We start from the raw sequence: 13365 nt of genomic DNA, 5'->3' as shown, positions 1-13365 counted from the left end.
AATATGAATAAGAAAGCACAGAAGAATATTGTAGGCTATATGTTTTTGTGTTTATTTTTTCGCACAATATAATAAAATGATATATGGTCTGTGCATTGTAACCAACTTTATTAGCTTCATGCTCACATTTAAATTTTACTAAGGCACTTTATATGGTTTAGAATTTATACTGTAGTCATCTTAAATACTTAATCATTTATTACATTATTTCTCAAAAGTTTTTATGGTTATAAAAACAATATAAGCTCAACTATATACAACCCCCATGAATATACAATAAAGCGGGTGTTTTGAAAGTATAAACATACGGTAAAATATAAACATATGCACATCTTTGGATATGTTAACATTCAGTTGACAATATATAACGTAACAACTTAGCTTGTTTGATTTTGTACTAAAACTCTAAAATCCATAAACTTCCTCCATGACTTTCATCATCAGTGGGGGGCATAAATTAACTTAAATGTACATAGAAATTAAAGCTACTTTTCAGACAAGTATTGTATAGTACAAATAGCATATACACATAATAGTAGCAGTACTAATGCATAGTAACAAAATATGAAAAACCTTGAATTTAGATATAAAACAAGTGCAAGAATGCTGCATTGTAACATAGGCAGCATCATTATAAAACAACAAAATTAGCTTTATATGCAAAAACTGAATGACTTTTCAAAAATGCATGAGCCTAAATCATGCAACATACAACAGATTAAGTCACAATAAATAAACCCAGTATAAACAGCACACTAAAAGGAACACTTGGTTCTGCTCATGGAAATATCAGTGGTTTGAAACCTACACAAGGTTGGAGAAAAAGAAAGTTGACCCTTTCAGTTCATTTACACCTGGAACTTCAAGGTCTATGTTTCTTGGATCAAAGTCAGGCCCCCCAAGTGTGTTATATTTGCGGTTTGGCATTCTTTGATTTGGTGCTTTTGAGGGAAAAACAGTGACATAGTATCCCTCTCTGCTGTCAGGTACTCTCATTCTTCTTGGATCTTGAGGAACGTGCTGCAAACGTGCATTAGGCACAGGCTGCATTCTTTTCTGAGGCTTTGCATATATGTCAAATTCACCAGGAGGAATTTGTCTGGCATGTCTGGAGTCTCTCATGTTAATGTTAACACCTGGCGGGGACATCACCTGTCGGTAGTGATGTGATGCCTGGGGGTTTGTCCCTCTGGCTCTAAGCACATGCTCCTTTCCTGTGAAATCATCAATGTTAAGATCTGAACGGTTAAAATCAATATGGGGGCCTACATGAGAATCCATCATAGGGTAGCTGGACCTTACTTTGGTCCCAGTTGACCTTCTGTCAGGGTGTCGAAGCCTGACGCCTTCATCTACATTCAAGGCAGGCATTTTCATGCTTAACCCAGCCATATCTGATCTGCGATTCTTATAAGAGGGTCCTCGGAAATGTAGTGAAGGATCATCAATGTTGAGATCTGGATTTCTGAGATGCAATGGTGGACTTCGCATCACCGCTTTCGGCATGTTGATGTTCATGTTTGGAGCGCTCATATTTGGACCGATGATATTCCCCCTCATCGCCGGTGGTTTCATGTTCATTTTTGCATTTGGAGGAGAAATATCCATATTTGTTGGTCTCAGAGAGGCACCAAAATCAATATCAGACCCTACTCCGTTAAGATCTGGGCCCCCAAACTGAGGCATCTTAAAAGAAGGGAGTCTGAATCGTCTGTCTGCCAAATCAAGATCAGTCTGAGGACTCTGGATGTTTCCCGAGGGAGCATTCATGTCAAATCCTGGGCCTCTTATTCCTCCTTTGAGTCTGGGGGAAGTAACATTCATGTCCGGTCGTCCTATGTTACCATTTATTCCCAGATCAGGACGTTTAGCATTGAGGTCTAGCTTGGGACCTCTGAATCTGGGATCAGGTAAATCTATGTTTGGCATACTTAGACCAGGGCTTTTTATTTCAAGTCCTGAAAGATTAATGTCTGGTGCATTTAAACTCGGCATTTTTAATTTTGGGATATTCAGGTCAGGCCCCTGTAGGTCCCCACTTATGTCAAGATTGGGGCCTTTTGGCATCTTGGGCTTTTTAAAGTTTGCATCAGGGACACCAATGTTGACATCTGGAGTGTTCATATCTAACTTGGGAGCTTTAAGGTCCATGTTTGGTAAGCCCAATTTGGGGGCATCAATGCCTCCTTTCATCTTTGGAGCTTTGAGATTAAAATCTGGACTTTTCAGGTCTGGTGACTTTAAGTCAAAACTTGGGCCATCAAACTCTGGGCTTGAAAATCCCACATCAGGCATTTTCAAATGTGTTTTTTTAAGTTTTCCTGATGGGCTGCCAAAATCAACATCTGGCATTTCAAAGCCAGGTTTGGAACGGTTGATGTTGGGTGCATTGATGCCAATGTCTGGGGTATCAAAACTGCCATCAATCTCTGGTCCTTTCAGGTTTGGTAGATCAACTTTAGGCATTTTCAATTTTGGCATTTTCAGTTTTCCTTGAGGTGAACCAAAGTTGACATCCGGAGTGTCCACATCTAATTTGGGAGCTTTAAGGTCCATATTAGGCATGTCCAAGTCAGGGGCATCAATTCCACCCTTTATCTTTGGGGCTTTCAGATTTAAATCTGGTAAATTCAGATCTGCATTAGGTTTTGGCAGTGTTGGCATTTTCAATTTACCTGATGGCATGTCCAAGTTCAGCTTTGGGGTATTCAGGTCCAGTTTGGGTTTTTTAAGGTCAATCTTTGGCATGTTTATGTCTGGTGCCTTTATTCCACCACCAAGGTTAGGACCAGAGATATCTAGATCAGGTGATTTGAGGTCCACGTTAGGGCCATCTAACTTTGGACTAGAGAGGCCAAAATCAGGCAGGGTAAAATTTGGCTTTTTGAATTTTCCGGATGGACCAGCAACATCAACATCTAGGTCAGCTTTAGGACCTTTCAGGTCAACCTTGGGTGCATTTAAATCTATATCTGGACCATCAAAATTTCCATCAATTTCAGGCCCTTTTAGGCTTGGTAGGCTAAATTTAGGCATTTTCAATTTTGGCATTTTCAGCTTTGCTTTGGGTGAACCAATGTTGATATCTGGAGTGTTCACATCCAACTTGGGGGCTTTAAGGCCCATGTTTGGTAACTCCAAGTCAGGGGTATCAATTCCACCATCGACATCTGGTATGTCTAAATCAGCTCTGGGACCTCTGAGACTGACATTGGGTACATTTACATCAACATCTGGACCATCAATCTCAGGTCCCTTTAGGCTTGGAAAATTAAATTTAGGCAATTTGAATTTGGGCTTTTTAAATTTTGCCTTGGGTGAACCAATGTTGATATCTGGAGTGTTCACATCCAACTTGGGAGCTTTAAGGTCCACGTTTGGTAAGTCCAAGTCAGGAGCATCAATCCCACCCTTTATTTTTGGAGCTTTCAAACTCAAATCTGGTGTATTTATACCACCACTTAGATTGGGACCAGAAATATCTAGATCAGGTGTTTTGAGGTCCAGGTTAGGGCTACCTAACTTCGGACCAGAAAGCCCCAAGTCTGGCAGGTTCAAGTTTGGCTTCTTGAATTTTCCTGATGGCCCAGCAATACCAAAATCTGGCATTTCTAAATCAGCTTTGGGACCTTTCAGATTCAAATCTGGTGACTTAAGATCTGCGTCCAAGTCCAAATCAGGTCCTTTTGGTAATGTACCTGAAAGATTTAATTTAGGCATTTTCAGTTTGCCTGAGGGAGCATTAATATCCCAGTCTGGAGCATGAAGCTCTGGCATTTTCAGTTTACCTGATGGCATGTCTAAGTTGAGCTTCGGGGTATTGAGGTCCAGTTTGGGACTTTTGAGATCAACCTTGGGCATATTTATGTCTGGTGCATTTATACCACCACTGAGATTGGGGCCAGTGATATCTAGGCCCGGTGATTTGAGGTCCAAGTTAGGGCCATCTAATTTTGGACCAGAAAGGCCAAAATCAGGCAGGTTGAAGTTTGGCTTTTTGAATTTTCCAGATGGACCAGAAACATCAACATCTGGCATGTCTAAATCAGCTTTAGGACCTTTGAGATTGACACCGGGGACATTTACATCAACATCTGGACCATCTAATTTTCCACCAATCTCAGGTCCTTTTAGGCTTGGAAGATTAAATTTTGGCCATTTGAGTTTGGGCATTTTAAATTTTGCTTTTGGTGAACCAATGTTGACATCTGGAGTGTTCACATCTAACTTGGGGGCTTTAAGGTCCATGTTTGGTAAGTCTAAGTCAGGGGCATCAATCCCCCCCTTTATCTTTGGGGCTTTCAGACTCAGATCTGGTGTATTTATACCACCACTTAGATTGGGACCAGAAATATCTAGATCAGGTGTTTTGAGGTCCAGGTTAGGACCACCTAACTTAGGACCAGAAAGCCCCAAGTCAGGCATGCTCAAGTTTGGCTTCTTGAATTTTCCTGATAGCCCACCTATACCAAAATCTGGCATTTCTAAATCAGTTTTGGGACCTTTCAGATTGACATTGGGTGCATTAATATCCATGTCTGGACCATCAAAACTGCCATCAATCTCAGGTCCTTTTAGGCCTGGTAGACCAAATTTAGGCATCTTTAATTTGGGCATTTTCAAGTTTGTGTTGGGTGAACCAATATTGACATCTGGAGTGTTCACATCTAACCTGGGGGCTTTAAGGTCCATATTTGGTAAATCCAAGTCAGGTGCATCAATCCCACCCTTTATCTTTGGAGCTTTCAAACTCAAATCTGGTGTATTTATACCACCACTTAGATTGGGACCAGAAATATCTAGATCAGGTGTTTTGAGGTCCAGGTTAGGGCTACCTAACTTCGGACCAGAAAGCCCCAAGTCTGGCAGGTTCAAGTTTGGCTTCTTGAATTTTCCTGATGGCCCAGCAATACCAAAATCTGGCATTTCTAAATCAGCTTTGGGACCTTTCAGATTGACATTGGGTGCATTAATATCCATGTCTGGACCATCAAAACTGCCATCAATCTCAGCTCCTTTTAGGCCTGGCAGACCAAATTTAGGCATCTTTAATTTGGGCATTTTGAAGTTTGTGTTGGGTGAACCAATGTTGACATCTGGAGTGTTAACATCTAACTTGGGAGCTTTAAGGTCCATGTTTGGCAAGTCCAAGTCAGGGGCATCAATTCCACCCTTAATCTTTGGAGCTTTCAGACTCAGATCTGGTGTATTTATACCACCACTCAGATTGGGACCAGAAATATCTAGATCAGGTGTTTTGAGGTCCAGGTTAGGGCTACCTAACTTCGGACCAGAAAGCCCCAAGTCAGGCAGGTTCAAGTTTGGCTTCTTGAATTTTCCTGATGGCCCAGCAATACCAAAATCTGGCATTTCTAAATCAGTTTTGGGACCTTTCAGATTGACATTGGGTGCATTAATATCCATGTCTGGACCATCAAAACTGCCATCAATCTCAGCTCCTTTTAGGCCTGGCAGACCAAATTTAGGCATCTTTAATTTGGGCATTTTGAAGTTTGCGTTGGGTGAACCAATGTTGACATCCGGAGTGTTAACATCTAACTTGGGAGCTTTAAGGTCCATGTTTGGTAAATCCAAGTCAGGGGCATTAATTCCACCCTTAATCTTTGGAGCTTTCAGACTCAGATCTGGTGTATTTATACCACCACTCAGATTGGGACCAGAAATATCTAGATCAGGTGTTTTGAGGTCCAGGTTAGGGCTACCTAACTTCGGACCAGAAAGCCCCAAGTCAGGCAGGTTCAAGTTTGGCTTCTTGAATTTTCCTGATGGCCCAGCAATACCAAAATCTGGCATTTCTAAATCAGTTTTGGGACCTTTCAGATTGACATTGGGTGGATTAATATCCATGTCTGGACCATCAAAACTGCCATCAATCTCAGGTCCTTTTAGGCCTGGCAGACCAAATTTAGGCATCTTTAATTTGGGCATTTTGAAGTTTGCGTTGGGTGAACCAATGTTGACATCTGGAGTGTTAACATCTAACTTGGGAGCTTTAAGGTCCATGTTTGGCAAGTCCAAGTCAGGGGCATCAATTCCACCCTTAATCTTTGGAGCTTTCAGACTCAAATCTGGTGACTTAAGATCTGCATCCAAGTTCAAATTAGGTCCTTTTGGTAATGTACCTGAAAGATTTAATTTAGGCATTTTTAATTTGCCCGAGGGAGCATTAGCATCCCAATCTGGAGCGTGAAGCTCTGGCATTTTCAGTTTACCTGATGGCGCATCTAAGTTGAGCTTTGGGGTACTGAGGTCAAGTTTTGGACTTTTGAGATCAATCTTGGGCATTTTTATGTCTGGTGCTTTTACACCGCCACTGAGATTGGGACCTGAGATGTCTAGGTCCGGTGTTTTGAGATCCAAATTTGGCCCATCTAACTTTGGGGATTTCAGAGTTAGTTCAGGTGTTTTCATTCCTGCATTAATGTCCACATCTTTCTTCTTTGGTAATGTGCCAAAGAACTTAATTTTTGGCAGTTTAAACTTGCCAGAGGGAGCATTTGCATCAATATCCAATTTACCAGAAGGTGCATCAACATCCACATCAGGGGTGTTAAGGTCTAGCTTTGGGTCTTTGAGATCAAAACCTGGCAAATTGATTCCCCCTTTAAACTTGGGAGCAGATACATCCATGTCCAGAGTTTTTAACTCAGGGCCTTTAACTTTAGGCCCAGACAGCCCAAAGCCTGGCATTTTGAGTTTTCCAGATGAGCTTGCAAAATCCAAGTCAGGTGAGGGTACATTCAAATCAACATTTGGGTTTGTAAATCCAGCTTTGAGATCTGGCGCGGTCAACTGCATATCTGCTCCTGATAAATCTCCATTAAAACCTGGAACTGGAATGTCTGGTAAATCAAATTTGGGCATTGTAAACTTAGGAGCCTTGTATTTTCCAGATGGACCTTTAACACCAACCGATGGACTTCCAATGGCTAAATTTGGCCCTTTTAGGTCAGCTTTGGGTAGATTTACGTCAGGTACATGAATCCCACCTTTTATCTTTGGTGTTTTGAGACTTAGGTCAGGCGTTTTAACATATGCATCACCTTTACTGGAGGCCCCAAATTTGGGTAGACTGAATTTGCCAGATGGGGCATCCACATCTAAATCTGGAGATTTAAGGTCAATTGTTGATTTCTTGAGTGGCACTTTGACTTCCCCTGAAGGCATGTCAATGTCTGGCCCATTTAGATCAAGTTGTGATGCGTCAACACCTGGCATGTCAATGTCTAACTCAGGGGATCTCCCAGAAAGCCTGAGCTTGGGTGACTCTACATAACTGCGAGGATCATCCACATTTAGATCTGGGTTTTTCAGTCTCTTGGAATACTTGAGACCGAGTTTACCTGAGGGAACATCTGGGGTTTCTACATCTGGTGTACTGACCTCACATTCTTGACTACTGAAAGAAGGTCCAGTGAGGCCCAGGTTTGGCAGTTTGAATTTTGGCATTTTGAAGTCTTTGTCTATTCCTTCAATGGCCACTTTGGGAACGCCGGTGTCAACGGATGGACCAGTGATATTTCCCCCATTAAGGTTTATCCCCATGTCAGGGATAGTGACACCTGAACCTTTTAAGTCCATACCTACTTCTGGAGCTTTTAAAGTTCCAGTGCTATTCAGCCCAGTTTGAGGTCTTTCAAGATTTGGCATTGTCAAGTCAACTGATGGACTATCAGTGTTTGGCAGTTGTATACCAGCTGTAGTGTTGCCATTTGGAGCTGCTGGTAATGTTCCAGACAGATGGAGGTCTGGAGCGTTAAGCTGTGGACTTTTAGTTTTGACTCTTAGTCTTGGTGACTGAGCTCCAACTACTGCACTCCCGTTGAAGCCCATTGGTGGAAGGTTCAGATTGCTGCCATATGTTAGTTCTCCAGCATCATCAGATTGTGAATCAGCATTAACATCTGTGCTCACGGTCTTGGTTTTCAGAAGTCCAAAGTCCACTCCGAGGCGAGGCAATCCTGTGGCGTGTTTTAGGTTGACCTTGGAGGAGCCCGGTACAGCTGGCGTGGCAGTAACCTCCCCGTTTGCATTGCTCTCCTCACCACCGACCAAGTCACCTTTCATAAACCTCTTGATTTTTGCATTGTAGAGTTTGTTGTAGGAATCCTTCAGCATCTAGAAATGTAAAGCACAACTTAATTTGCAGGTATATTTTTATATAATATCAAAATTGTTGAACTGTGGACAAAATGATACATTAACTAATTAATTAATTCCATTTGATTTGATAAAATCTGCAGTCCACTTACTGCCTCGGGTTTCTTGGCAGCCAGGTCCAGATTTCCGACACTCTTGCTCAGGTTGTTCTTTGTGAGAACTCGGACCTTGTCGTCAAACGGCTCCATCAGCTTGAGTACTTTTAACACCTCCTCTTTTGATAGTTGATCAAAATTGATTGTCGCCCCCAAAAGTTCATCCCCTGAAAAAATAAATCAATAAAAATCCCACGTTAGCATAAAACAAAAGCTTCCAAAACATTCCTAAATTCCCTCTCATTGGGCTTTGTGTAAAATATTTTAAAACAGTCAAAAGCAATATGGGAAAAAAAAAGCTTGAGTAGCAAGTCAAGGTCTTTACCTTCCTTCAGTCCCTGACTGGTTGAGGTGCCATCGTTGATGCTGGAAACAAACAGCGACCCCCCCTCTGATCGCTCCAGGGTGAAAGCCTCAGAGAGACTCCTTCCCCTGCGGTGTGACGGCTGCAAGCCAAGACGTTTCATTAAGTTGTTAAAACAAGAAACATACAACAGAAATGTAACGTATTCTAGAATATTTCACACTTAACACAGAACTAAAACAAGGTCAGTGTTTCTCACCATGGTGCTTGTGTTTCTGTCACAGTGGCATTGAAAAATCCCCTTTGACTAAACCTAGAGAAGAAAATAAAATATTCAGTAAACACATTCAGCCATTATGAGAACATGATATACAGAATTCTTTATACAGAGCAGCTTTTTACATACAGCATGCATGTAACATGTTTAAGTTTACAAACCCAAACAACAAGAACATTAGTTGTCCCAAGCAGCTCTGATCATGTCATATCTGTTTAAACCACTCCGGTAAATGAAGACTATGTTAGCAGTTTGTGTAAAACAGGTGATTGGGTAGTTGACGATATATACCGAAGATTTTTAAAAGCTGTATTTCCAGATTAAATGTATATTGGTATTAGTAGAAAATAAAAACACCTGTAGCGCTGCAGGGTTGAGAATTTAATCAATCCACTGCAGAAGGGTTTAGAAGAAACACTGCAGAGTTCTTGCTATAACCTGCAGAAACAAAACCAAATTTCCCAATCCAAACAGTTGCACCTGAAGGCACCACCAAACTTCAGCCAGCTCACTGTTTTAACTGCATTTCCAAGCAGTCCTTTGATACAAGGAGGGAACAAGAAGTACAAAACCCCTAAACAGCTTTGGGTGGAGTTGATCAACTCAGCCAGATAAATAAATTATATGTACAGGAAAGACCAGTGTTGTTTCATTTTATTACTGTTCAAAGAACTAGGAGACTAGGAGAAAGCTCTCAGTGGAGTGATGCACCAACTGCAATGCCACAACAACTTCCACATGCAACCACTGGAGATTTTTTTTTGTTTTTTTTTTAAGTGTTTTTGTATAAAATAGTTTCAGTTTTCTTAAAGCTGCATAGAATGGTGCAATAGTGTTGTAACTGAGCATCCTTTGTACAAACTGAAACTTAACAGAAAGTACAAACTTCTCAACTGAAACATTATTTAAAACAGTGGTTCCGAAATTTTTTTCCATGATGAATCCCCTACTTTGGGCTGAACCCCTCCAGCCTGCACACATGCACACACACCAAAACACACCACACGAATGATTCTTTATTCCAAAGCTCTATTGTGAGGAATTGAGATGTTATGAATGTCTCTTTCCTAGTATAAGCTTAACATTTTGTCTTTTAACAATCCAACAGACACGACACACACCAATAATGAGTAGCGAGTATTTTTAAGTGAGGACAAAAAAAATTATCTTAGTTTTGTTTTGCATTAGTTTTGCATGCTATATGTATAGTTTTGTAAACAGACTTTGGTAGAAATTGTGCTTTTAGTTAACATGTGGAAATTATTTTACATTATTTATTTAGCCCCCAACAAGCTGCCTTACATCATTTAGTTTAAAAGTTTCAGATACTAGTATCTTCACTGTAGCTTTAAAACTGAGCTCGTTTCAGCCTTCTAAAGACAGACAGATGTGACACTGACAGAAGAAAGAAATGTAAGATCCCCTCCAGGCTTACATCTAGTGGAGATAGTAAAGGTAAGGGGAATGGTATGATTTTAGAACGATATGTTTTGACAGCAGAAACAGAATAGAGACTGGAAACAGAAACAGAAAGAGTCTGAAAACATTTTTCATTAAAAGAGTTTAATTTAGATCCAAGATAAATATTATGCGCTATGAAATTCTTATCTGAGCTCTCAGAGACAAGTTTAGTTTCCTGAAGATTAAAAAAAAACTTTCAGCAGTTTCAGTGTATGCAGGTAGGCGAGTGACACCCAGGTGACTCCGCAGGTGCATCTCTCAGGTATTTGAGTTATGGCCTCGGAGCTGTTTGGGTTATAAATGAGGAAAACCAGGAACAGGTTTATCGAGAGTGCTGCGAACAAATGTTCTGTTGTTGGGTGTTTCCTTTTATGTAAGCACACAATGTCAAAAGTAACCACACCCAGAACTTTATAGTATAGAAATCAATGAAAAAAAAGAGTCCTGGCTGAACTCCAGTGAATCCAGACACACAATGTTCCATCGAGATGAAACGATGTGCAGAGATGAGCTGGATGATTGAAACTGATTTATTCTGCATCAACATCTAACTGCAGTTTATAAAACTCCACACATCAAAATAAAAGCACATAAATGAGGATAAAAGATCCCGAGTGATTTAAAAACGTAAAAATCCAATTTATATGATTTTTATAAACAGTGAAAAGTTATCCAACATTCATGCAGTTATTATAGCAGCAAGTATACAATGTGTTCAGGCAATAAATTATTGCAGGAATTATTGCAGGAATATCTTAACAACAATATAATATTTACTTACAGAATTTAAAATTATATGGCAGAATTATAAAATTGTTTGTCACTAGTATGTTGTCAGATATTCAAGAAGTCAAGCTGGGACAGATTTCTGTAAAATCCTACTCTAAAAATTCATTCAGGCAATCCCATATAAAAAACAAATACAAGAAAAAACTTACAGGAATATAGTATTGTGTCTTATAAGATTTATACGTCTTAGACTATGATTTACTCATAAAAGTGGCCATTTCTGCATTTTTCTCAAACAACACAATTATTAGAATTAATCATGTAAATACTATGTAAGTTTTTTATTAGTAAATATTGTTCTTTTTTCTTTTTTCATGTTACGTGCGCTCTGACAGGTGAGCTACCGGTGCATCCTGTGTTTTTATAGAATATTTAAACATGTGTCAGTTAGTCAGCTTAGAGCCGCAACAATTAATCGATTCTTAAATTTGTCTTCAAACTAACTAAACTGAATATTTTCTGGTTTCTTTACTCCATTATGACAGTAAACTGAATATCTTTGGGTTGTTAATAAAACAAGACATAAACCCATTCATAAACCAAAAAACTAATCGATTAATCAAGAAAATAATCGACAATGAAAATAATCGTTAGTTTTCCCTACTTTTGCTTTGTTTTATGTTTTTTCAATTTGTACGTCTCATATATGTGACATCTTCCATGTCTTGTAAGGTTTTTACACATATAAGTGTGTAAAAAAAAGTTTTAACTCATATAAGTTTGATATTATACTAGAATGTTGTATGTGGATTTACTGGTTCTCATATTACACAGATTTACAGAGGATCTCTTAATAAATTACTTACAACTTTCAGATAAAAGATGAAAATGTAGTTAAATTTAACTGTTTTATTTCCATATGAGGTAAAACGGGGAACCACAAGACTTTTATATGTAAAGATACAACAATAACAATATTTAATTAACAAAAACTCTGAATATGATGCAGTAAAATGCTCCTATGTCCTAAAAATATATTTAGAATATTTTCATTTTCAGTCCAAGAGGACGGACCCCTTAAGATGAACCGGAAGGTCCTCAGGCACAAAACGAGGACATTAACAAACATTTAACAAAAGAAAAAGAAAACTTTGTCAGTCTGTAGTTTAATATCATGTGTTTGTCTAAAACCAAACACAAACATGAATCGCATTTTGGGTATTTATCTCACATTACACGCGGCTCCAAATGACAAGTGAGCAAAGGAAGCAGCAGGTTTACTACTGGAAAAGTTACACATTAAACATTTTACAGGTAGAGTGAGTCAAAGTGCACCTGCCTGCAAACGTGGAATTGTTCAGTCAGTGGGAGCTGGATGCAAAATGCCTCTCAGTTTTTTTTTTTTGTTTGTTTGTTTCATTAGCAACACAAATTTTGAGCCATCAGCACATTAATTCAGCAGGATGTTTGCAGCTTCTAATAATTAGAGGATAAAGTGCAGAACAGTGCAGAAGTCCATCTAAATGAACTGACATGGATTTTATTTTATTTTTTTTAGAGAAGAATAATTGTGAGAATATTATGATAAAAGGTTAATGAAGGAAACAAACTGTCTGCAGGAAAAAACACATGGTCAGCTGGTTGAACATGATGCACTGAGAGTTGATTTAAACGACTGCAACCAGAAAGACGTGTTTAACAGTTTCTAACAGGAGCGGAGACATGACAGAAACTACCTGGACGATGGCACCTGAAACTCAACCCACTGCCACCCAAAACCTGCCACCTTAAGGAGCGGACGCCTCACAGGAGGGAGCACACAGCTGGAGAGAAAACTCATAAATGACACTGACCTCTGGGTCCATCAGGCAGGTGTGCGTGTGTGTTTTTTTTTTCTGGCGTCCGTGTTCTCGCGGCTGCGTCCAAGAGTCTCAGCACGGAGATGAGTCAGTCCATGCTGTTTGCTCTGCAGGCTGCAACTGAGGAGAGGAGCGCCGGTCAGGTGGACGAATACTTGACTTGAAGCAGACAAACAGGTTCCACCTTAAGATGTCCCGCCTCCATTAACTGTCAACAGACATAAACACACACACATTCACATGACACGCCCTCATGCAAACACACCCTGACTACCACACGCCTGCGGCTCATATGCATACAAACACAAACACACACCCCAGGAGACAACAGCACAACTTCAATCTCTGACCCGCTCTCCCTCATACGTCAGCACATCTGTTCCCACATCTGTTGACACATGCAAACCAAGGTCATTACAGTGAACTAAAACTAATAATGGCTGAAATAACAATAAAAAC

At 39.9% G+C, this 13365-nt stretch overlaps 1 protein-coding gene across 1 annotated transcript; it reads right to left on the bottom strand.

The window, feature by feature from the left end:
• Window positions 1–28: 28 nt before the first annotated feature.
• LOC146329441 (uncharacterized) lies at window positions 29–13027 on the bottom strand. Its single transcript, XM_084714701.1, has 6 exons — window positions 12901–13027; window positions 8840–8893; window positions 8602–8722; window positions 8274–8443; window positions 3630–8139; window positions 29–3425 (listed from the first exon to the last, which is right to left on the bottom strand). Exons 2-6 carry the CDS (start codon window positions 8840–8842, stop codon window positions 805–807), a joined length of 7425 nt encoding a protein of 2474 aa, XP_084570827.1. The 5' UTR covers window positions 8843–8893; window positions 12901–13027; the 3' UTR covers window positions 29–804.
• Between the last annotated feature and the right edge of the window lie 338 nt (window positions 13028–13365).

Source organism: Lutjanus erythropterus, chromosome 3 (genome assembly GCF_056507025.1).
Source record: "Lutjanus erythropterus isolate fLutEry1 chromosome 3, fLutEry1.hap2, whole genome shotgun sequence".
NCBI lineage: Eukaryota > Metazoa > Chordata > Actinopteri > Lutjaniformes > Lutjanidae > Lutjanus > Lutjanus erythropterus.
The sequence above is the reverse complement of the archived record's forward strand: the minus strand, read 5'-3'. Positions and strand labels throughout refer to the sequence as shown.

What these genes read in the sequence shown, in the direction of transcription:
- LOC146329441 (XM_084714701.1), bottom strand. An exon ending in CTGCCAAGAAACCCGAGGCA is followed by an intron (nt 8,140 to 8,273) that starts GTAAGTGGACTG and finishes TTACATTTCTAG; the next exon opens with ATGCTGAAGGATTCCTACAA. An exon ending in ACCAGATTTGAATCTGAAAG is followed by an intron (nt 3,426 to 3,629) that starts GTCCCAAAGCTG and finishes TGAGTTTGAAAG; the next exon opens with CTCCAAAAATAAAGGGTGGG.